This window comes from Pyrus communis, chromosome 8, assembly GCF_963583255.1.
Source record: "Pyrus communis chromosome 8, drPyrComm1.1, whole genome shotgun sequence".
Classification (NCBI taxonomy): domain Eukaryota; kingdom Viridiplantae; phylum Streptophyta; class Magnoliopsida; order Rosales; family Rosaceae; genus Pyrus; species Pyrus communis.
The window spans coordinates 21,063,400-21,087,304 of record NC_084810.1 but is presented as its reverse complement, the minus strand read 5'-3'; the positions used below and the strand labels follow the sequence as shown (position 1 = coordinate 21,087,304).

At 37.9% G+C, this 23,905-nt stretch overlaps 3 protein-coding genes across 3 annotated transcripts; all 3 read left to right on the top strand.

Annotated features, from left to right (window-relative positions):
- Positions 1–3,200: 3,200 nt before the first annotated feature.
- On the top strand, positions 3,201–6,467 carry LOC137743699 (methyl-CpG-binding domain-containing protein 5-like). The gene is made up of 3 exons (XM_068483631.1): positions 3,201–3,625; positions 5,617–5,733; positions 5,830–6,467. Exons 1-3 carry the CDS (start codon positions 3,257–3,259, stop codon positions 6,046–6,048), a joined length of 705 nt encoding a protein of 234 aa, XP_068339732.1. The 5' UTR covers positions 3,201–3,256; the 3' UTR covers positions 6,049–6,467.
- Positions 6,468–11,142: 4,675 nt separating this feature from the next.
- LOC137743344 (glucan endo-1,3-beta-glucosidase) lies at positions 11,143–13,208 on the top strand. The gene is made up of 3 exons (XM_068483222.1): positions 11,143–12,240; positions 12,449–12,809; positions 12,922–13,208. Exons 1-3 carry the CDS (start codon positions 11,194–11,196, stop codon positions 13,053–13,055), a joined length of 1,542 nt encoding a protein of 513 aa, XP_068339323.1. The 5' UTR covers positions 11,143–11,193; the 3' UTR covers positions 13,056–13,208.
- An 8,730-nt stretch (positions 13,209–21,938) lies between these two features.
- Positions 21,939–23,645, top strand: LOC137742044 (CAX-interacting protein 4-like). The gene is made up of 2 exons (XM_068481782.1): positions 21,939–22,032; positions 22,432–23,645. The coding sequence occupies exon 2, from the start codon at positions 22,454–22,456 to the stop codon at positions 23,414–23,416; it is 963 nt and encodes a 320-aa protein (XP_068337883.1). The 5' UTR covers positions 21,939–22,032; positions 22,432–22,453; the 3' UTR covers positions 23,417–23,645.
- The last annotated feature ends 260 nt before the right edge of the window (positions 23,646–23,905 follow it).

Here is a 23,905-nt window from a genome sequence, read left to right as displayed (position 1 = left end):
GAAATTGTTAGGCTTTACGAAACAAAATATATATATATATATATATCATAAAATTTTAAAACAAACAAAAAAAAAATATTAAGATTAGATTTGGATATCTCTTCGATTTAGAAAAGATGCAAAGAAAGCAAGCTCGAAACGATTGATCATGTTTCAACATGGACGAAGTTAAAACAAAACCTCTGAATTAAATTAGATATATGAGCTCGAAATTACGTAATCAAAAGAATGATTAAAAGATGATTAAATGTTAGGGTTATAGTTCATTATACCTCTGTTCAAATTTTGGCGTCCAGATGTGATGGATGATGTTGTCATTCTCTTCAACAAAATCAAAGACCTAATTAGTGATTCGAAATACTGTATAACCTATAGTAATCTGCAAAAGAATGATTTTTCCTGGTTCTACGTACATATATGATTGTCTTCAAGTTATTTATATACGATATTATTAATTAATAATGGGCGATTTATAAAAAAAAAAAAAAACAAGGGGCGGTACTCCGAATCTGGTTTTGGAGGCTTTTGGTAAATCTATTATGGTACAGATTTTTTTCCAGCCTTTTGACCATTACTTGTCACTTTGGACATTGACTTTCATCTGATGTCGGTTTCTTCCAGCAAGAGCTACTTTCGACATTACCTACAAATATGAGGTTTTTACTTCTTCATATATAAAGATTATTGATCATGATTTAAAACTTTTAAGTGTAATTAATTTTGAAATTATAATTTTGAACCGAATATTTACGTAAATGTAGGGAGGCTGACCACCTACTGGAAAGTGGCCTTATGGGTGCCAATGGTATCTCTGGCGTCGGGTCACTTTGACCCAAACCAGAGACAAGATGGCGATCACTGGTGATCAATCATGATGACATATGTAAAAAAAAAAAAAAAAACATAATAATTTCTAAAATTCCTTCAAATTCTAATGTATAGAATTCCTACAAATTTCCCTCATTTTCAAAATTTTAATCAATATTGTAATTAAATTCTAAACAATAATTAATAAACCAAGAAAAAGTAATTAAATTTCTTAAGTGTTATACGTACAAAATAAATATATATACAATTGAACTTGATGGGATACGCATTCTACGAAGCTAATTTCAACGATCCAACTGTCAAACTTGTTTGTATATACGTCGAGATCGCATATGCCAAAAATCGCAAAAAATAAACATTCAAAGATCAAGTATTGGGACAAACTTTTTCGACGGTTATAAATGAAAAATCACGATTTAACTATAGTTTTAACTCCGATTTTGATGATTTTTTTATAGCTACACTCCTTGACCGTATATGCATACAATAAATGAATTCAATCTTCAATTTAAAATATTTACACTAGTGGATACCACAAAGTCTTTCTGTTATACTTAATGAAAGTATAAATAAATTTGAAGTGTTAGTGAATCTATCATTTTGATGGGATACGTATTTCACGAAGCTAATTTCAACGATCTAACCATCAAACTTGTTTGTATATACGTCGAGATTGCAGACGCCAAAAATCGCAAAAAAATAAAAATAAAAATAAAAATATTCAAAGATCAAGTAGCGGGACAAACATTTTCGACAGTTATAAACGAAAAAGCACGATTTAATGGTTATTTTAACTCCGATTTTGATGATTTTTTTATAGCTACACTCCTTGACCCTATATGAATGCAATGAACTAATTCAATCTTCAATTTAAAATATTTACACTAGTGGAAACCACCAAATCTTTATGTTATACTTAATGAAAGTATAAATAAGTTCTAAGTGTTAGTGAATATATCGTTTTGATGAGATACGCATTCTACGAAACTAATTTCAACGATCCAACCGTCAAACTTGTTTGTATATATGTCAAGATCGTATACGCCAAAAATCGTATAAAACAAACATTCAGAGATCAAGTAACGGCATAAACCTTTTCGATGGTTATAAACGAAAAATCATGATTTAACGGTTATTTTAAGTCCGATTTTGATGATTTTTTACAGCTACACTCCTTGACCCTATATGAATACAATGAACTAATTCGATCTTCAATTTAAAATATTTACACTAATGAATATTGCAAAAGAATGAAATTAAAACTTAGCATACTTACACTATACTACTACATGGAAGAGAAATAATGGACAATACCACTATCAGTATGATAAATAATAATATGTAGATCATAATCTGAACAACGGAAATATGCGACAACATAGAAGCTTAACCGACTGATCACGTGCTTTTGGTTTCGTGGCCCGGTTTGTCTTAGCTAAGAAGTTTGTTTGAAAAAGGGCTTTTAAACTAATACAGTTCTAACTATCTTTGACAAAAAAAAGTTAAAAGTGCTTATAAATTCGACAATAACACTTCCAGCACTTTATAAAAGACATGCTATGTGCTTCTAATAGAAACATACTTACTGAAAGGGCTTTTGAAAAATGCATTTTAAAGGCTTCCCAAATGCCCATAGTATTGCTTCTCCCTTTTTTGGCTTGGCCCCTAAATGTGCCCAAAAAAAGAAGTAATACCCTGTATAATACTAGTAAAACACCACTTTAATAAAGAAAAATTATATGAACAGGTAAATATAAATGTCACAAGAGTTGTTTTTGCAAAATCTCTACCAGCATATTGTGCAATATCCTATATAAATGTTCGTTGACTTTGTGCGACGAAGACTGGCGTTGCGCAAAACTATTTTGTACTCGCTTTTAGGTTTTATGGTAAATTTTAGGTGGGTTTTTCATTCGACAATATCCACTCTAGACATTACCACTTTTGATCAATTTTTATAGACTCGAATTTTCTTTGAATCTTTCAGTCTGCATCCAACGGACCAATTGGTTTTGGCCTTTGATATAGGTCGTGCGGCCAAATATTTTTTATTTATTTTTTTTTAACATTAACTCTTTCTTTCCCTTTCACCCCATCTTCATTCCATCTTGTTGCCCGCTCTCTCTGACAGATGAAAAACTGAAGCAACAGAAAAATTGGTACGACTATACCAGGAGACCAGGTGAAGACTGGTTGCGGGCTACGCTCAAGTTCGGTGTCGAACTAGAAACACAAATCTACGCCATATGGTTCGGCTCAATGCTAGCTGTCTTCCCAAAAACAAAAAAATAATATTGGGTTGAAAAGCCTCAACGCACACTTGACCCGGCCCAGCCCAACACCACATACCCCTGTCTCGTGAAACAAATACAGTCAGTGAAACCGGTTCTATTCAGTTCTCAGCCCAGCACACAGACAGACCTCCCAAATGTCATTCCCCGAAGCGTCGGGTCGAAATCTGCACCGGGATCGACGCCCGAACTTTTCTGACCACCGCGCCGGAACCCTACACTCCGATTTACCCCCTGATCCTCTCCTCCGATCGGGCTCCTTCATTGACGCTACCACCACCACTACCTCCAATGGCCGAACCCCAAACCAAACCAAAAAGCCCCACAAGGCGCCTCAGCAGTCGAACCGTTCGGATCCCGGGACGGGCCCGGATAGCACGGAGGGAGGGGCTGGGCGGGTCAAGCGAAAAGCGTTTACGGATTCTATGGAGAGCTGGTTGCCACAGGGCTGGTCCGTGCAGGAGAAAGTTCGGAGCTCTGGTGCAACAGCCGGAAGTACAGATAGGGTAAGTTTCGTGGTTTAAAAAATGCCTGTTATCCATTCAATGAGCTCAAAATTTGGAAATTTTGATTTGTAATATTTTAAGTTAATTATGTGTTGGTTTGATGACTCTGTGAAAAGAAAATGGAGAAAGATTTTCGATTAGATTCTCTGTTTATTATTTTGAATGGAAATTAGATTCTGTGTTTAAACCCATTAAAAATCAAGCATTTAATACTTGGTGTTTTTATTTTTTTTGAACAAACGATAGCCTCACAATGGGTAGCAATACTGTGATTTAAATTCGCTTTGACAAGATTGAACCTAAGAAAATAAATAAGTAAAAGGGCTTCAGTTTTGGGTGAAATGTTTGGTATTTATGGTTGAGATATTGTGTTTTTATAGGAGTTGGTATTTAAGTTTTGTATTAGGTTACTAATTAGCTTTGATTTCATCCTATCTTGCTACCCCGGATGTTATACAGTTACAATTAAAAAGTGTCTGTTTGTCGAATCTGCTTCAGCATTCACACATGTATTTTGCTTCTTTAATTGGCGTTGGGGAGGAAAATGTGTCTGTTTGTCAAATGTACTTCAGCGTATACACGTGTATTTCGCATCTTTTATTGGTGTTAGGGAGGAAAATTTTCGTATTGGTGTCATTCTCTAAAGTCAGAGGTTGTATTATCCTATGTTTGGTATGATCATGTGACATTTTGCACTTTGCATTGCCAAGAATGTGCTTTCTGGATACTCCATTTCTGGGTTGCATAAATGACATTATGGGTTATCGCAAAAGAAGTTTTGTTCTCTGTTATTATGTGATGTTTGCACTTTGCACGGCCAAGAATGTGCTTTCTGGATAGTCACGAGGACCTATTGGTTCAAGCTATGTTTAGCATTTGTGGCACATTTACAACTTTCACAATGCGATTGTCAGTCTGTTCACATGGCCTTGTTTCAATCAGTCCCCGTGGCTTTGTATGGTAATGTAATGAATGAACAAAAAAATGATACAGTGCTGTATAGAAGGGCCCGTACATTCTATTGAATGCATTGTTTTACTAGTTAATTACTCTTTCTATATAGTTTGGTATGAATCTTTTTTGTGTATCATAAGGATCAGGTCTTAGTCGTTAATGAGCTGACATTATCAATCGAATAGTGTTTTTTACCCAACGTGTTATGTTGCCATTTAGTCATTGATAAGTTATTCCAGTAAACACTACCCAGAAAAGCCACATCATTTTTTACCCTTCTGAGATTTGTATATCTAAGAAGTGGCTTACAGTTCCTTCCAGAAACAAATGTATAGTAAAAGGAAGGAAGATAATACGACGCTAGTGTAACAGAAAAAGTTTTACACCACCTATTAACTGTTTTAGGATTTTTTTTTTTTTTTTTTTTTTTTTTTTTTGCAATGGCATAAGAACTTGCAGATGGCATAAGATGCTTGTCTTTGTTGCAGTGTTTTAAAAAACTAGTTTTAAGACTCGCCTAGGCGGTTTGGCTGTAAAGAAAACGCCTCTAGCCAATGGGAATGGGCTATAGACTAGCCTAAATGCCTAGGCTATCGCCTCATGTGCATAGGCTATCGCTTCATGCGCGTTAGCCTCGGGCACCTAGGCGACCTGGGCGTTTGAATTAAAAAAAAAATAGCCCAAACCCAAAACGACGTCGTTTTGGGCAGGGTTTTTATGAAATTCATGCTAATTTTCTGTTTCTAACTTAGTTTCTATTAGTTTATTTAGACTTTATGATGTCAGTTAGAGAAGAAATAATAATAATAATAATAATAATAAAATATTTGTTTACTTGGGGCTATTGCCTAGGCGAGGCTATCCAAACACCTTGGCTTCGCCTTCGCCTTTTAAAACATTGCTTTGTTGTTGCTTGTTGTTCTTTTATTCCTTTGGTAGTTCCATTTTAGACAAATTAAATGTTGGAGAAATATAAAAATATCAGAGATTGCTTTCCAGAAATCAAGTCTGAGCAAGATTTAAATCATCTGTTGCAGTATTACATTGATCCAGTCTCAGGTCGCCGGTTTCGGTCAAAGATAGAAGTTCTTCGCTTTCTGGAAACGGGAACGACTAAAAAGGCAAAAACAGAGAATGCTAGCGTTGACAAAACAGTGAGTCAGAATTGATTTTGCTGAAAGCGGTAACCTTTCTCCGTTTTATTTTTCTTAACCCTAATTTCCAATTTCCGGCTACCTTATTTTTGGCAGTCTGTTGAGGGTTCTGGAAGCCAAAAAAAGAAGTCTAGCACAAAACCGAAAACTTCTGCGTTGAACTTTGATTATGACAATGTGCCGGAGAAGGTGGAATGGGTTCTTACAGCCTCTTCCGGTGAGTCCTGGACACCCTTTATTGATAACAAAAAGGTCCCTGAATCTACCTCAAAAGAATGGGCTGCTGCATTCGCATTAGTTCCATCCAAAAAATAGTGTCCACCCTCATCGGAAACATTTTGAACCCTCCTGCTGTATCACATAGGTTGCACTGCAGAAAACGGTCACTCTTTTTGCCAACAAACCTACACTGACCAAAATTAGATCCTCTTTCTCCGTATTCCCTCCCTTTTGATCTTTTTTTGGTGTCTTTTGGATCGAAAGAATTCATATCGCAGGACAGCAGAGCTCATCGACATTGTTTTTTGGCATTTGGATTTTTTGGGTACAGGGATATTAAAAAACCGTCTTGTATTTTCCTTTGTTGTAGTTTTTTGTTTCGAAGAGATGCTATTGGCACTCCAAAACTAACAGTAAGCTTGTTGTGCTCGTGTTCGAGTGTATGTTAGTGTAATCGTATTTTGGAGTACATATAACAGTTGTCTCCTAAACGTACATCTAAGTCATGTCTAGTTTCATCTGTTTCCTTCTGTTAAGACGGTTTATTTAGTAGGGATATGTGAGTTTTATGTTTTAGAAGAGGGGAAATATAAAAACAAAAGAATGATTTTCCAACAATCTGATTAACATTAACTGTTGGTCTAATCCAATGGTTATTGTTAAGTTTTGGATTGTCAATTGTTCATACAGCATTTTTTTATTTATTTTTGGAATATTTTGTTTTCTCAAAACATTTATTTTATTAAAGCCGTGTGATTCAAGCATTCTATTTTTGTCTCTATTTTTTTTTATTAATTTATTCAATTCAACGATTAAAAAGAAAAATAAGAGATCACTACCTATTTTAAATTTTTGTTTCCTAAATATCACATTATAGACAGGAAAGCCCTGGCCAGTTTTGAAACTTGTTGCCCAAGGAATCTCTTTTTTTGTTTTTTGTTTGTTTTTTTTTTGAATTGTATATCAATTTGGAATCTCTGCCTCTCACATCAGTCCAGTACTATGCACCAACTTGGAAGAGTGTTGGCGTGAGCTGTTTCCTAATTTGAAGTTAATATTTTAAGAAAACTAATGAAAATAGCTTGAAAATTTTGAGTTTTAATGATAAGAGCAAAATAAAGGGTAAAGTGAATAGTATCAAGGTTGACTTTTTAGTGTAAAAATGTAGTTTTTCGTTAAAGTGAACAGTAACGTGGGCTTTTCGTTAAAACTTCCTAATATTTTATTACCTTTTACAGTCGCAGTGCAACTATATTTCCTCTTGTAAATCTCTAGATGCATATTGCTCAGTGTTTCAGCCACATTGTAAAATAAATTTCTAAACGAGAACTAATATAGTAATTGAATTTTTTATTTTTTATTTTTTTCATGAAGAAGATTACGATATTTCATTCATTGATAAAAGGGCATTACAAATACATATCATGAATTTGACCCCAAAAGGGTCCTTGCAAACTAGATCTAAAAATATGCCAATAAAGCATCATTAATCGCAAAGTAATGAGTTGGATTCAATCACTCGATCGAGCTTATTGGAATCCGCACGATTACACAGATCAATAAAACTATTAAACATCGTGTCATAGGAGATCATGTGAGAACAAAACCTCAAACCATAAATTGAGATAGGGTGTACGATGCCCATGGATCAATCACATCACTTAATCAAAGCCACGATCCCAGAACACCAAATGAAGTAGTTCTAGCAAATCAAATAGCTCCACCCTTCCCACATAGATCCAAAAGAGGCAACACACCAAAACGAAAATTAAAATCATGCACTCTCCTAAAGAGAGAAATCAAACTAGTAAACTCTCCTAGATAGAGAAATCAAACCAAACTCCAGGACAATTCCTTGAAATTATTAAACAAACAAAATAAAAGGATAAAATCATGTTGTCACTCCGCATCATTCGGACATCTGCATGTCATATCACTGCACTGGCTAAACCCAAAATGTCGTACTTACTAAACTCAATCGCAATGCAATTCGACATCTTTCATGACTTCCCACTTCAATCTTATATCGAAGGTGATAATTAGATCCAAAACCTTGTGTTAACTTTGTGTGTGGGTTAAAAGATAACGACTATCACGGTGACTACAACACTCACAACGACAGTTCAACTTCAAATAAAGTAAACAGAAAGTGAGAGAGATGAAATGAAAAATAATTTTTAAGAAGATTGCTGTTGACCCCAAAGCCAAAGACAGGAGCGGCAAAAAAAATTTCCTTTGATTTTTCTCTAGACGGCAGATAGCAGTCGAACTTCTTGCCTAAGGAAAATAGAAGTTAACCTCCCTCCGAATGGAATTAAAGCACTGTATTTATTCTTCTTCTTAAATAACTATGGCTAACAAAGCTCTTCAGTTCTTTGCCACCTCTCTTTCTCTTATAGACTTGGAGAATGAGAAAATAAGAAAGCAATTGAGATCGTGTCTTATTTCCTAATTAACTTTAGGAGAAAATAATATCTAGGTTTATTGTCAAAAACAAGTTTGCTTGTTCAATTATGTATTTCCTGTTTTGAGTTCATTTATATCTCGTTTCTATAAATACCTTCTTATTGAGAAGAATAAAGAACTACAGGTGCATGTGAAAGTTTACGTGAAAGCTCAAATACTTTGTTTAACTATCATGAATTCCTCTTCTTCACGTCCTCCTTCTATGCCTACTCATGCTTCACCACCATCACCTTCTAATCATGACAAAGCTCCCTAATGTTGGAGCATGAGTTTATCCTTATTATGCATCTTCTCTATCATATGCGTTCCATGTCGAATTGTGTATAATAGATATTTAAAAAAATTGAAAAATCAAATGGGAGACCAAAAGAAGGAATTGGCCTTGGAGGCGTGCGATTGGGTTGTAGCAAATTTGGAAATGGGGCATGAGGACGAAGTTTTCGGAATGCAGTATGAGCCTTGGTTGTAGGATTTGGAAGGGCAAGGGAAAGGGCTTGTGTTGAGGGTTTGGAGAGAGGGAACGAGATGTGCAATTGGTTGGAAGTGACCGAATTTTTGGAATTCTAACCAGGGAAAAAAAATCGTGAAGGGAGGCTTTGGTGTTGAGTGGAGGTTATTTATTATTCTGAAAAATTAAAAAGAAATTAGATATATATATATATATATATATAATAGTTAATAGTTTATTTTAGAAATAGTAACATGTGGGAAAATAACATTTCGATTTTTTTTTTAACTTTTTATTGTGGGGGAGGTTATATGTAAGTGGGGAAATAAAATATTGGGATTGTATACCGCCTTCAAAATTTAGTAAGGGTAAGGCCATCTCCAACCGAAGGGTCTAGAGGGTCAAAGGGTTGAAAATAGCCCGAAAATCGTCTCGAACTGAGGGCTAGGCCAAAGGGCTCGTGGAATCTGAAGGGCCCAACGAAATCTGAAAATGCCAAAGGGCTAGAGGGCTGGTTGCATGCAACCAGCCAGCCAGCCCGAGGTTGGCCAGAAAATAGAGCAATCCTATCGATTATAACCGACAGGATTGCTTCAAAAAATTTTGACTAGCCGTTGTATTCAATTTTTTTTTTTGGGCCAATTTTTCTTTTAATTCTTAAAAATTCTAATTTTTTTTTCCTATAAATACCTAAACCATTCATTAAATTTAAGTTCTAATTTTTTGGGTTTTTTGGGCCAGTTACCATTGTAGTTTTTAAATTTAATTGTTGTTGGATTTGAATTTAAGTTGTTGTAGTTTTTAAATTTAATTGTTGTTGGATTTGAATTTAAGTTGTTGTAGTTTTTAAATTTAAATAATAAATTATGTTTGGCCCTATGACCCTTTGGCCCTCGGTTGGAGACGGTTTTTTGTGACAGAGATAAAACGAACCCTATGACCCTTTGGCGCTCGGTTGGAGACAGAGGCAAATATGTCCCTGTACTATTCATTAAAATATTAATATCTTGGAGGGCCAGAGGGCTAAAATGAGTCATCTGGCCAACCCTCGGTTGGAGATGGCCTAATGGTATGTTAAAAATTTGCAATAAATAATGAGATGAAAGCTACCTTCTTGTGCAATGATGGTGGATTTTTCTTAGCAATATGCTTGTGCAGTTTTATGTAACATGAAGCCTATTTTAACTTATTTATAGTAACTCAATGACAAATTCCTAAGATGTACTTTTAAATTGATAAAAAATTGTAATGTCCATGTGAAATTAAGCACTTATCTGTCATGTGCAGGCTACCTATAAGAGCATATACAAAATAATATTTAAGTCATTGTTTAGTGTAATAAGCATGAGCGATTATGTAGATCTATTTTCAAAGGATGCAAAAACTACAACACGTTATTTATATAGAAATATTTAACCATTGATGTATTTTTTTCTCCCTTAAGACATCATCGAATCAACTAAAATGATGAGAAATCAAATCTTAATAAATTAATTAATCAATTATGATCGTTTCGGCCTAAAATGATATGCAAAATTTTCTAGCGTTACATACTAAATTCCTTTATCGTTTAACTTCTATTTGCGTTTTTAATTGTCTATTATTATTTTCGTGATACGTCAGAACGCAGTAGAATTTTTTCCATGTGGAAAACAGACGGAACTTACCATAACACAGTTCACTTGGCACTGTCGCACTATCACTGTCACTGAGAATTAATATATATTAACTGCTAAAATGCCAAAATAACCGAATACACCAGAAGCAATTAACCCATCACACCACGTCTCTCCAGTCTCCACTCATCAACTCCCCCTTTTTGACTGAACTGGATCCGAGCGTAGGAGGTTCAACCTTCTGGGCAAATCATAGGGATAGTTGATATTTGATTTAAGTGCTGCAATTATTATAATTTTAAAAAAAAAAAATTGATTTGTAGTTGTTGAATTAAATTTTAACGGTTTGGATCCTGTGCTCAGAAGGAAATTCGATTCCCTTTTTTACCAATAAACCAAAAATATACATGAAATGTCTCATTCAAAAGATTTTTCAATATGACTAGAACACAAAATTATACATCATATGTTATTATAAAAATAGTAAAATACATGTATTAAAAAAGTTAGTAACTTAAAAAAATACAACTTTACGCTACAAACACCCGTGTTCCGAACAAAACAAACACGTCAAAGACGGCAAACTCGACAAACACGAAACGTCCCCTTCATCGAAGGAGGCTCCACACCCTCCCCATTCATCGAGTCATAAACTTTCAAGTTTCCACAAACGTCTGCTGCTAGCCGAGAAATCTCCAATTCCTTTCAGACATGGAGCCACCACTCAAGCTCTCCCTCCTCCCCCTCCTCCTCTTCTCCTCCTGTCATGTCATCCTCCTCACCACCGCTTACTCCATCGGCGTCAACTACGGCACCATAGCGGACAGCCTCCCGCCGCCCTCCAAAGTCGCCACGTTTCTCAAGACCAAGACCACCATCGACCGCGTCAAGATCTTTGACGCCAACCCCGACATCCTCCGCTCCTTTGTCGGCACCAACATCGCTGTAACCGTCACTGTCGGAAACGGCGACGTTCCCGCCCTTGCCAAGCTCTCCGCGGCGCAGTCATGGGTGGCCGACAACATCCTGCCGTTCCACCCGCGCACGACCATCAACCGAATCGCCGTGGGCAACGAAATCCTCGCCACGTCGGACAAGGACCTCATCGCGCACCTGCTGCCGGCTATGAAGTCACTTCATTCGGCGCTCGAGCTCGCGAACATCTCCTCCATTCAGGTGGGGACACCTAACTCTCTGGGAATTCTCGCCCCCAACACGGGCCCACCGAGTGAAGGTCGATTCCGAACGGGTTACGACCGAGTGGTTTTCGCTCCGATGCTCGATTTCCACCGCCAGACCAAGTCCCCGTTTCTAATTAACCCGTACCCGTTTTTCGGATCCGTTCCCGAGACAATAAACTACGCGCTGTTCAAGCCAAACGGCGGCGTTTTCGACAACGCCACGGGGATGAACTACACGAACATGTTCGACGCCCAGATGGACGCGGTTTATACGGCGATGAAGAAGGTCGGTTACGAGGACGTGGACATCGTGGTGGCCGAAACGGGTTGGCCCTCCGTAGGTGACCCGACCCAGTCCGATGCGACCGTCGACAATGCGGCATCGTATAACGGAAACCTCATCAAGCACGTGAGCTCAGGCAAAGGCACGCCGCTGATGCCGAACCGGACGTTCGAGACCTACATCTTCGCGTTGTTCAACGAGAATCTGAAGCCATCGAAGTCGGAGCAGAATTACGGGTTGTTCAAACCCGACTTCAACCCGGTTTACGATGTGGGCATTTTGCGCAACCAACAGGTAACTTCGTAATTTCAGTGACTTTGGGTGGTAAATAATCTAGAGTTGTCTCTTCCTTCATGTGCTATTTGTTGTTTTGACACGTGTCCGAGCTCACAGCCCATTTCCCGCGTTTATGCTTCTGAGCTCCGACAACTCCTACGACAGAAGTCCGCCTGTCGTTGTCGTTTTCGTATAATAACTGTGTTAAATTAATTATGTTATTTAGGCAGCGGCTCCCAAGTCGAGCGTGGCGGCTGGTCCCAAGTCGGGCGTGGCCGCCGGACCAAAGTCTGGAGTGGCGGAGGGGCCCGCGTCCGGTGGAGCACAAGCACCGTCCCCGTCGGCGGGGAAGACGTGGTGCGTGCCGAGATCGGACGCTTCGGATGCGGCGCTGCAGAAGAACATAGATTTCGTGTGCAGCAGTGGAGTGGATTGCAAGCCCATACAGGAAGGTGGGCCCTGTTTTCAGCCCAATACGGTGAAGTCACACGCTGCTTACATCATGAACGCATATTACCAGGCGAATGGTCCGCAGGATTCCAACTGTGACTTCAAGCACACCGGAGTCGTCACCACCACCGATCCCAGTAAGCTTTTCATTTAATTTTTATCCCCAATAATTTTTAATTTTTTTAATTATGCAAATATTGTGGGTGTTTTTGTAAGAAAAAGAAAATTGATGGGCAAATTGGTTGGCAGGTTACGATGCGTGCACGTACCCGTACAAGGCGGAGAAGTCGGAAAAGACGGTGGCGGGGGGTTCAATTAAAATGAAATGTGACAGAATGGCAGGGGTATTTATGATGTTAGCCTCTTGTATAATGCTAGTTTAAAAGAAAAAATTAATGATGTTTGATTGTTAATTTAGGAAAGCTAGCTAATTAAGCTATTAATTATTATTGGATAGCCATTTTTTGGGTTCCAAATTCCAACGGCTAGTTTTTTAAGCTGCTCAGATAAAGTTAATATATTGAAAAGATTATGGATTATGATGCTTGGGTATTTCAGTAAGTTTCTGAATTTTGTTGTTGTTTGAGTAATGTCACATGTACAAATATATTATATTAAATTATTATAGAATCTAGGGTAAAATACAAAAAATTACCTCAACTATTGGTGTCATAACACTTTCATACCTCATCGTTTAAAATTGGCAATGTCATACCCCATCTTACGAATTTGTGCTAATGTCAGACATTCGTCAGTTTTTCTGTTAAAGGCTGACATGGCCAGAGACGGGACCCATTTTTTTATTAAAAAAGTAATTAAATATTTTAAAAAAATTAATTAAATATTAAAAATTAAAAAACAAAACAAAAAAAAACTCATCAACCTGTGTCCCCCCTCCCCAAAAACCCAGATCCCCTTATCTGAGTTCTCTCCACCCAACTCTTTCTCTCCTCTCTCTTTCTCTCTCTCTCTCTCTCTCTCTCTCTTTCTCGCCTTTCTCTTCTCTCTCCCTGCAACCTGCATCCCTAAAATCCCAAAACCCAGAAATCCTTCCCACTTGTCCCCCTCCCCCAACCTTCCTCTCCGATCCCATTGATGACAACCCTACCTCTGTTGTTGACTCCAGCGATGACAGTCACGCCCCCTAATCGCCCCCAAACCCTAACTCTAGCCACAACCTCGCCCCCAGAGTTAGCCTCTCCAACGATTTGCGAGAGAAAAACAAAACAATAACAACAACAACAATCCCAATAGGAAAACTCTTCGTTTTTCCCAGAAAATTCTGAGATTTTCCGAGAAAATTAGAAAAGGCGTAAGAAACACAGAGAGAGAGTTGTGATTTGAGAGTGGCTCTCTTTGGTCTAAGTTTCCGATAAATGGTGTATATAGGTGGGTCGGATGCAGAGGAGAGAGTGGAGGTGAAGTCTATGGCGATGGGTTCTGAGAGGGCGAAGCCTCTGCACAATTTCAACTTGCCGTGGTATTTGAAGTGGGGGAACCAGAAGCACCTATGGTGCCAGAAGGAGAGCTTCGACTCCATCAGGAGTGGCGGGGAAGGGTCTGGGGTTAATCGGCGATCGTCGGCTCAGAGGATTAAGAGCTCGTCGGCGGTGATGACTCAAGTGTGAATGGTTTCTGGGTTTTGGGATGCAGTTTGTAGGGAGAGAGAAAAGAGAGACGAGAGAGAAAGAAAAGAGAGAGAGGGTTGGGTGGGGGAGAACTCAAAGAAGGGGATCTGGGTTTTTGGGGAGGGGGGACACGGGTTGATGGTTTTTTTTGGTTTATTGTTTATTGTTTTTTTTTCTTTAATTTTTTTAATATTTAATTATTTTTAATAAAAATGGGTCCTGTTTTTTGCCACATCAGCATTTAACAGAAAAAGTAACAGAATAACTGACGGAGGTCTGACATTGGCACAAATTCATAGGATGAGGTATGACATTATCAATTTTAAAAGATGAGGTATGAAAGTGTCGTGACACCAATAGTTGAGGTAGTTTTTTATATTTTAACCTAGAATCTAATTCCTGAGCTTTCTAAAAGAGTGCGTCTTGGATCTGAGAATGGGGAAAGATGAGAGTTTGGAAGAAATCTAGGTTCTATAGCAATTTCTTTACTGCAAAGCAAGGATAAATTTGTGATTGTGATGAGAATATGGGTGATACACTACGTGTTCTTATGTAAGTGGTGAGAAATTTTATTTTTTAAGTTATTAACTTTTTAACACACATATCCCAATATTTGTATAATGACATATGATGTACTACTTCGTGTGCCGGTTACACTGAAAAATCCCTCCAAAGCAAGATACGTGGGGGGAGGGGAGGGGAGATTTAAATTAGGACACCTAATTGTACGTAGGCTTTTTAATATAAACTTTCACACATGAGGTACTTTGCCTTTGATACCATTCAAAATGTTTGGCCTACCCAGTGGCGAAGGCACATGGGCGCAAGAGGTGCGGCTGCACCTTTGGTTGTCATAAACCGATCCTAAGAGCGAGAATCCGTCCTTTTGGTTTCTCTGAACCTGGACGGAATGATGCTTTCAAAACATCCAGACAAACGACGTTGTTTTGAACCTAGGAAAAAAAAGGCGTCATTTTGAATAAGTAGATGATATTTTATACCAATTTTGTTAGCAAACAAAGCTTGGATTTCACATTGCAGAACTTTGATTCCAAACCCTGTTAACGAACGGAGCCAGCCGGATCAAAGTACATCAAACACACCCAATCAATTCAAAAGACAAAAACATATGAATTGCAAGAACAGAACTGGACAAAGACCAGCAATTCAGATTCTAACAAGACCACGTCGATGACAACTCAAAAATTAGATAATTAAACGTTCAAACTTCTCAAAATTCAAATTCAAAGATTTCAAAAAACCCAATGGAACACATTCAATGGAGAAAACTACACTTCAAAAAATTGAAAATTCTCAACAAAAAAAATATTGGAAACTAAGACCCAATTCAAAATTCTATATAAAAGTCAAATTCATAACATAATTCAAACCCCCCCCCCCCCTCAAAAAAAAATCAAAATAATAAAAACATTGTCAACAAAAACAACAAGAATATCAGAATATTAGCAATAAAAACAATAAATTAACGGTAAAAGTAGTGATTCAGAAATTACTTAGAAAAGCAGAAGATTCATTGGAAATAAAGATGCTAAAAATAGAAAGAAATTATTGTTGCTCATTGTGGAGCTAAACCCACCTCCTCTCCTTAGTGTAGATAAATTAGTTCAAAAAATATAGAAAGAAATTTTATGAACGACATTAATATTGTTTATTATCTAAATGGATTTGATTGTCTATATTTTTTTGTATCTTTTACCCCTTTTAAATTTCTCATATATCTTTTGACAATTTCTGACTTTGCTACCGCTATGTAGTTAAGTATGAGATAAGATCAGTGAACAGCTGACTTAGTAATGGCCTGATCATGATGATTAGAAATATGATGGAGATGACTATTAGTATTACATTTCATATTGTAATAACCCTAACTGTCTGGTATTCGTTATTAACTTCTTGTCGGTTTCAATGAAGGCGGTGGTGAAAGAGGAAGAGTCAAAAGCCGTGATGCCATGGCGGAGGTACGTATGTATTTAGATAGTATACAAGTGGTTGTAGGAGGAGGAAGACTCAAAGTCACCTGAAATATTTACTTCAGGAAAACCTAGATCCCAAAAAGGACTTGGGAAAAGTAAAAAGGTTTGTAACTTAGTTTTGAAGTTATATACAGTCATCACATTTGAAGATCTCAATTCAGCGAGTTTTTATATATTGAGATACATTGAATATTTTTATTTTGCCCATCATTTAAGGACTATACTGTTGAAGCCTTTTTTGTCCCTATATTTAGGGATTATACTGTTGTAGAGACTATTTAGGGGTTCCCATTAGAGATGCTTTAAGGTAGGAGTGAAATATACTAAATCACCAAAAAAAAAAAAAAGACTAAATCCCTGAAATTTTAATTTTTTTTTACCTTACACTAGCATCATGTGATAGTGTGACAATCACACTGAAAAACCTCTTATGTTGTTTTAATACAATACATATTAGACAATTGTATTTAGTTTAAATATTTAAGTTGTTATAGGGACTAAACCATAAAGTATGCATTGTCTCCCTATTTTCTTCTTGGTCATGAAATAGGATCCTCTCCTGAGCAAATGCTTGAGATCCTCATGACCAACCAACACGGGCCGTTGAATTTTGATCCAACGGCTACAAACAGGGGGCCCCTCTAAAAATTATAATAATTGTAGCCGTTGGATCAAAATCCAACGGCCCGTGTTGATTGGTTATGAGGATCCCAAACATTTGCTCAGGAGAGGATCCTATTCTTGGTCATATAAACGAAATGCATTGAGAAAAAACTCTGACTTAAACAGTAAGCATATCAAGCTAATAAGTTTACATATCAAGTATGTACACACACACACACACACACACACAAATAATCACATATTTCCACGTAAAAATTCTATTTTTCCTTGACAAAATAAGATGTAATTTTTCCACTATAATAAAAGGAAATTGTGGACAAAAAAGTAACATAATTAAACAAAATTCTCGAGCAATTAACTTTGGAACTACAAAATATCATCAACAAAGAACAGAATTACAACAAAGGGGACATTTGCTGGCCGTAGCTAGCCACTTCTCTATGCATTCTTGGTGAAACGTATGCTTACACTTCAGAACCCGGCACTTGTCTCCTTCGTCAAACTCCTCCATGCAAATTACACAGTCGTCGCCGCAAATTCCTATTTTTTTGTCCAATCGGAAAAAGAAAGGTATACCGAAACACATTCGCTGCAACGGCCCAATTCGGACTCTTCTTCTTCCTCCTGGGTTAAGTGCTTGAGTTAATGTTCCAGACTCGATATCGTGCGTTTGATTAGCTCTTTGGTCGGCATTCGTCTTGACTATAAGTATGGCGACTAATGGAATGAGTATGGCGAGTAGGAGCAGTGGTTGGAATTCTGTTGCTGGTGGCGGTAAAGGAGATGGAGAAGGAGGAAGAGTCAGAGCTGCCGATACCATGACGGGGTTAAGTGAGTGAAAGAATGTGGTTGGTTTGTGTACCTTTCAAGTTAGAAGTCGTTGCTGTTTTGCGTACAAGTATAAGGATCGCAACAATGTATATAGTACGTACTTTGCGAAATCATAAATCCTAAAGGAAAAAGGAAAAGAATTGAAAGAAAAAAGGGAAAGTTTATCATGTAGGATGTTGAAGCCACTCACTTCACCGTTGGAGGTTTGAATGTGGAGTAAGTCAACATATTAACAATATCCGAATTACGTAAGGACAACGTATATGTGATGGGAAATTATTTATGTATATTCTTTTTCCTCTTTTGCACCCCTTTATAAATTAATGATAACATATTAATTTGCGTACTAACTAGTATGGTAAGGAACCAATTGTTCATGTAAAACTACATCAGTAATTATGGTTTCATTGCAATTCGTTTGTGGTTTTCTGCATAGAGTTTCTATTGTACCTGTCACTATCTGTATCTTTTATAGCGCGTTTACTAATCCATAATCAAATTGAGAGGAATTGAATTGAGGAGGAATTGGATTGAAGAGAGATTGAAGAGGAATTGAAATTAGGTGGAATCAGAATCAGATTCCTGTTGAAGTTGTTTACTAAAACTGTCCGGAATCGGAATACAATTCAATAAAGCTGTTTACTAATTCAGCAGAATCAGAATATAAACCAATATGATTACTAAAATGTCCTTGTCTCAAATCAAATATTTTATGTACTTTTTTTTAATAAAATTTGATATAGTATATAATAGTAAGAAAAAAATTAAATTGCTTTTTTGTGACATCCCACATCGTCCAGGGGAGTGATCCTTATATGTATATTCCCATCCCTACCTAGCACGAGACCTTTTGGGAGCTCACTGGCTTCGGGTTCCGAAGGAATTCCGAAGTTAAGCGAGAAGGGGGTTAGAGCAATCCCATGATGGGTGACCCATTGGGAAGTTGCTTGTGAGTTCCCAAAAACAAAACCGTGAGGGAATGGTAAGCCCAAAGCGGACAATATCGTGCTACAGTGGTGGAGCGGGCCCGCGAAGTGATCCGCCCCAGGTCGGGATGTGACAATATGGTATCAGAGCCTAACCCTGGTCGCATGTGTGCCGACAAGGACGTCAGGCCCCTAAGGGGGGTGGATTGTGACATCCCACATCGTCCAGGGGAGTGATCCTTATATGTATATTCTCATCCCTACCTAGCACGAGGCATTTTGGGAGCTCACTGGCTTTGGGTTCCGTAGGAACTCCGAAGTTAAGCGAGAAAGGGGCTAGAGCAATCCCATGATGGGTGACCCGCTGGGAAGTTGCTCGTGAGTTCCCAAAAAACAAAACCGTGAGGGAATGGTAAGCCCAAAGAGGACAATATCGTGTTACAGAGGTGGAGCGGGCCCGGGAAGTGATCCACCCTGGGCGGGGATGTGACATTTTTCATTTCATAGACATACTAAAATGATTTTGTTTATTTTTTTAATAAATTTAAGAATTGACTTTAATATCTAAATTTTCTCGCTCAAGTTGTAGTTTTTTCTCTTCGGCATATATATGGAGTTGTGTATAATGTGAATGAGCATAGAATTATGCTTAGTGAGCTAGAAGGATATGGAAATAAATTGTTAGGAGCATTTTCAGAAAACTAAGTCTAGGGTTAAAAGGATAATCTTGGAAATAATGAAAGTAAGTGAGGGTATAAAGGAAAAAAATTATCATTCCGATCGCTTGGGCAATCCGGAATCCGAATACCTTGTATATGTTGGGAATCCAAATCATCCAATTTCAAGAATTGGACTCCATTTTTTGTGTGCGCCCCACACACTTTTGATTCCTCCCAATTTTAGTAAACACATGCATAATCCGTAATCGGAATCGGATTCCTTATTCTCATTCCGATTACGGGTTAGTAAACGCGCTATTAAAGTTCTAATAAGGAATCGGCGTTGTTTGTATGCAAATAGTGTTTTCTTACCAGTTGTGATGGCAATATTGAGTGCAAAGTCTCTCATATGGTGGGTTATAGGGTGATGAATTTCTAATTATTGGAATTGAAGTTCGTTTGACTTTGGAATGTGTTCTTGTGCTTGTCACGCTAGATCTGCCAATATAGTGGCTATTAAATTGGCCAATTTGTTCTTTTTTCTTAAGATTATAATAAAACCGCTATCGGGAAAAGAAAAAAAATCACAAAAGCAAACATATATATTTAACAAAACGTAAAATTGGCAAGAAATCAGCACTTTCTCCTTCCTTAAATTCCACCATGCAAATCATACACTGGTCTATGCAAATTCCTATTTCTTTCTCCACTCGATGCATGTACATTCCACCATAAGACAATCGTCGTGATGGTCTTCTTGTTCGACGTTAACTTTTCATTGTTGGTTCACCGAATTCGATGTCAGGGAAGATTTGAATCACATGCAACGATAGATTCTACAAAACCTTGCCCCAATGAATAATATGTATCATGGTGCCGTTGATAATGAAGGACTATGTCGTGATGGTAAACTTAAACATGTCGCCGTTGGTGGTGGTGAAAGTGGTGGCAAAGCGAAGACGGAGAAGCCGTCCATACCATGGCGAGGGAGAGGGAGAGAGAGAGATGGATGGTTTTATATCTTTCAACAATAACACAACTGTAATTTGACTTACCAAAACAAAAATGTAATATTAATGTAATTTACCAAAATTTAGAAAATCAATTAAGACTAATTAACATTATTGCACAAAACCCTTTAAGAAACTACGAAACTAATACCATACTTTGTTGTGCGTCTCTTTGATTCTTTGGATATGACTAGCCACAATTCCGCGTACGCACACCACGAACAGAAGCACGACAAAGGGGACAGTGCCTATTCCTTGGCAGCCATTTCTTGATGCATTTGTGGTGATACATGTGGTTACACGTTGTCAGCCGGCATACGTCCCCATCCTTAAACTCGTCGAAGCAAATTGAACACTCCTGATCATGGTCACTACAGGTACAGCTTTCACTTCTTCGGCAACTCTTCCTTGTGTATGCGAAAACCGTCGAGGTTTGTTCCGGTGTTTGTGCTTCAAGATCTTGGGTTTGTTCATCAGTTGGGTTATTTTGCCTTTTGCAGCAGTACAGTAGGAAGACATAGATGATGGTTAAGGGCAAGATTACTAGCAAAATTATTTGTACTAATTCTGATGCTATTGGTGATGGCAGAGGAGGAGGAGAGGAAGGAGGAGGAGCAAGAGGAGGAAGAAAAGGAGGAGGAGGAAACGGAGGAGGAGCCACGGCTAACATGGGTAGCTACTCATCTACCAGAGGATTTCTTTATGAAGCTTTCAAATGGGAGGCTAAAGTAAGAGGCAATAAAATGATAAAAAAAGGTAAAGCTTTAAAGTTGGGGGTTTCATTGTACATTGTGTGGACGTTTGAACAAACTAAGGAAGGTAGCAACAATGCATCACTATATCGATTATTTGGTTTACCCTTGCACAAATGCAATGAACAAACATTTACAGGCCAGGACGTTAGTTTAGATTTTGCTAAACATTTTGACGATTAAGTTAGTGGCTTAAATTCAAATATTACACTTGTTGCGAGAGATGATTTATATGGTAAAATGAAAAACATACATTTGGAAGGTCTGTAAAAAAGTGCTAGTGTGCATTTTTTAGAACGATTGAAATTGAAAGAAAATGTTTTAGCATAAGGTAATGAGAAATTGACAGTTTCAATAACAAAAGTGTAAACTAAAAGAGTTTTTTTTAGAACAAAAATAAAGAAAACGTTATCTTTTGGTAACTATTGTGCAACATATCAACAAAGTACTAGATATTCCAAATGACGAAGAATTTGATTAAGTTTCACAATGAATTAGTTGGAAACAATTATTTGATCGAATATAAAACTTCTTGCTTACAAGTGAAAAAGAATATTAGTTAACCGTAACACTATGTGGTAAGATTTACTATAATTCTATACATGTGAGATTAAGAATGGAAATCAAACGCGGAACCTCGATTTCTAAATTTATTTCTCTGCCCATCTAAGTTACAAAAGCCTTGTGACAGCACTACTTGAAAATGGAGCTACAAATCCAATCAAAACAACAGGCCCAATTCTGCATCATACTATACAATGCCACAAAACGCAACGTTTCATAGCATACAAACAAAAGACGACTGGCAAATTGATGTCGGCGAATAAAATGGAAATAAAAAGGATATATTCGGGCGGATTCAACCTTCCCGATCACGATATCCATTTGCTCTTCGACAAGTTTCGTTTCGTTTCGCCTCGCCTCTTCGATTCAAAGGTAAAGATTCAATCTTTCCATCTCAATTTTCGCTCTCCTTTGATTTCTGTCAATTGCAACGTAGAACAAACCCTAGAATTTAAATCCCATCGCTCGGACAATTTTCGATTCTCTGTTTCGAAAAAGCTCGAAATTGCTGTGTCATTTTTTGTAATCGCAGGTCGATTCTATTGCATTAATTTCTGCTCACTGATTGTAATTAGACATTTTATTAGGAGTTGTAAAAACGCCAGAATTTGAATTTCAAATTGTTGAGTTATCGAACCCCGTTTGGGTTTACTAGCACTAGGGTTTCGTATTGATCGCAAATTAGATTAGATTCTAGTAATTTTTGTTTTTTTTTTTTCCTTTTGTGGGTGTAGTAGTTTTTGAGAATTCTGATTGAGTTTGTCTCTTTAGGGTTTGATCTTCGAATTTCAAGATGCCTGCCACAGCGGGAAGGGTTCGCATGCCCGCGAACAATCGGGTACACAGTAGTGCTGCCCTTCAAACCCACGGTATATGGCAGAGTGCAATTGGGTATGACCCCTATGCACCCAACAAAGATGACACCAAGAGCTCTGCGCAGCCCGATGTGTCGAACGCTGATCCGGATGGTGAGAATGCATATGCGAGTTTCCAGGGCCTCCTTGCGCTTGCCCGTATAACTGGGTCCAGCGCAGATGAGACTCGTGGGTCGTGCAGCAGGTGCGGCCGTGTTGGACATCTCAAGTTTCAGTGCAGGAACTTTCTGAGTGTTAAGGAAGATAAAGAGAGAGAGCCAGAAGGGATTCAGGGTGATGTTGCATCAGAGTTAGCTAGGTTGAAGAGGAAGATCGGTAGGACGAGTGGGAAAAATGTGGATGAGAGTGAGGAGAGTGAGGATGAGGATGAAGACAGTGAGAGCGAGGATTCGGATTATGATTCAGAGATTGAGAAGATCATTGCTCAAAAAAATGGGATAAAGGTTAGTAAAAAGAAGTCGAAAAAGAAGAATGATGACACAGACGATGATGAGTCAGATTCAGATTCTGGGAAGAGGAAGAAGAGAGGAAGGTCGAAGAAGAGGAGCAGCAAGAGGAAATATGATGATGATTCAGATGAGTCGGATGAAGGTAGGAAGAGAAAAGGGAAGGAGAAGCGGAGGAAGAGGGATGAGTCCTCAGATGAGGATGGCGAGCGTCGGCGGCGGCATAGGAAAAGTAGGAAGGAGAAGAGGAGGAGGAGAAGTCATCGGCATTCAGATGATTCTGAATCTGATTCATCTGATGATTCTCGTAGACACTGTCGGAGGAGCAGGAAGGCAGCAACACCATCTGATTCTGATGATGATTCACGGGTAGGTAGGGGCAGGAAGCGATCTGAGAAGAAGAGCTTGAAACGCCATCACAGGGATGATGAGTAAATCTTCCTACGAATGGATTCGAACTGTGTACACCTGCAAGTCACTGAATATCTTATGTAGTTTGCAACCTTTGTATTGCTTCTGTTAATTTGCTTGGACAAGCTTCCGTTGCGTTTGGATCTTTTGCTTTGTGAGATGAAACTACTAGGCCGCTGATTCAGAAGTTTGAGTCTCTGGTAATGTGTATTTAATCTTGTGTCTTTTTCTGTTAAGAATTTACATTTCATACCGTCAAGTGTGATGGTTTCGATGTGTTTGTTCCATGTTTCCGACAAACTTGTGGTTTGTACAGTATTCTAGCGTTGGGATTTGTTTTTAGCGCTCTAAAATTGTCATCTCAAACTCCTATAGCATCTCTCGAAAAATTAGTTTTGTTACGTTGCTTTGATATTTTGCATCATTTCATGTGGAGCTGTAAAATCCAAGCACGCAACGCTCTTCTGGCATTCATCACCTTAATTGAAGAGCGTCGAGATTAACATTTCTCCG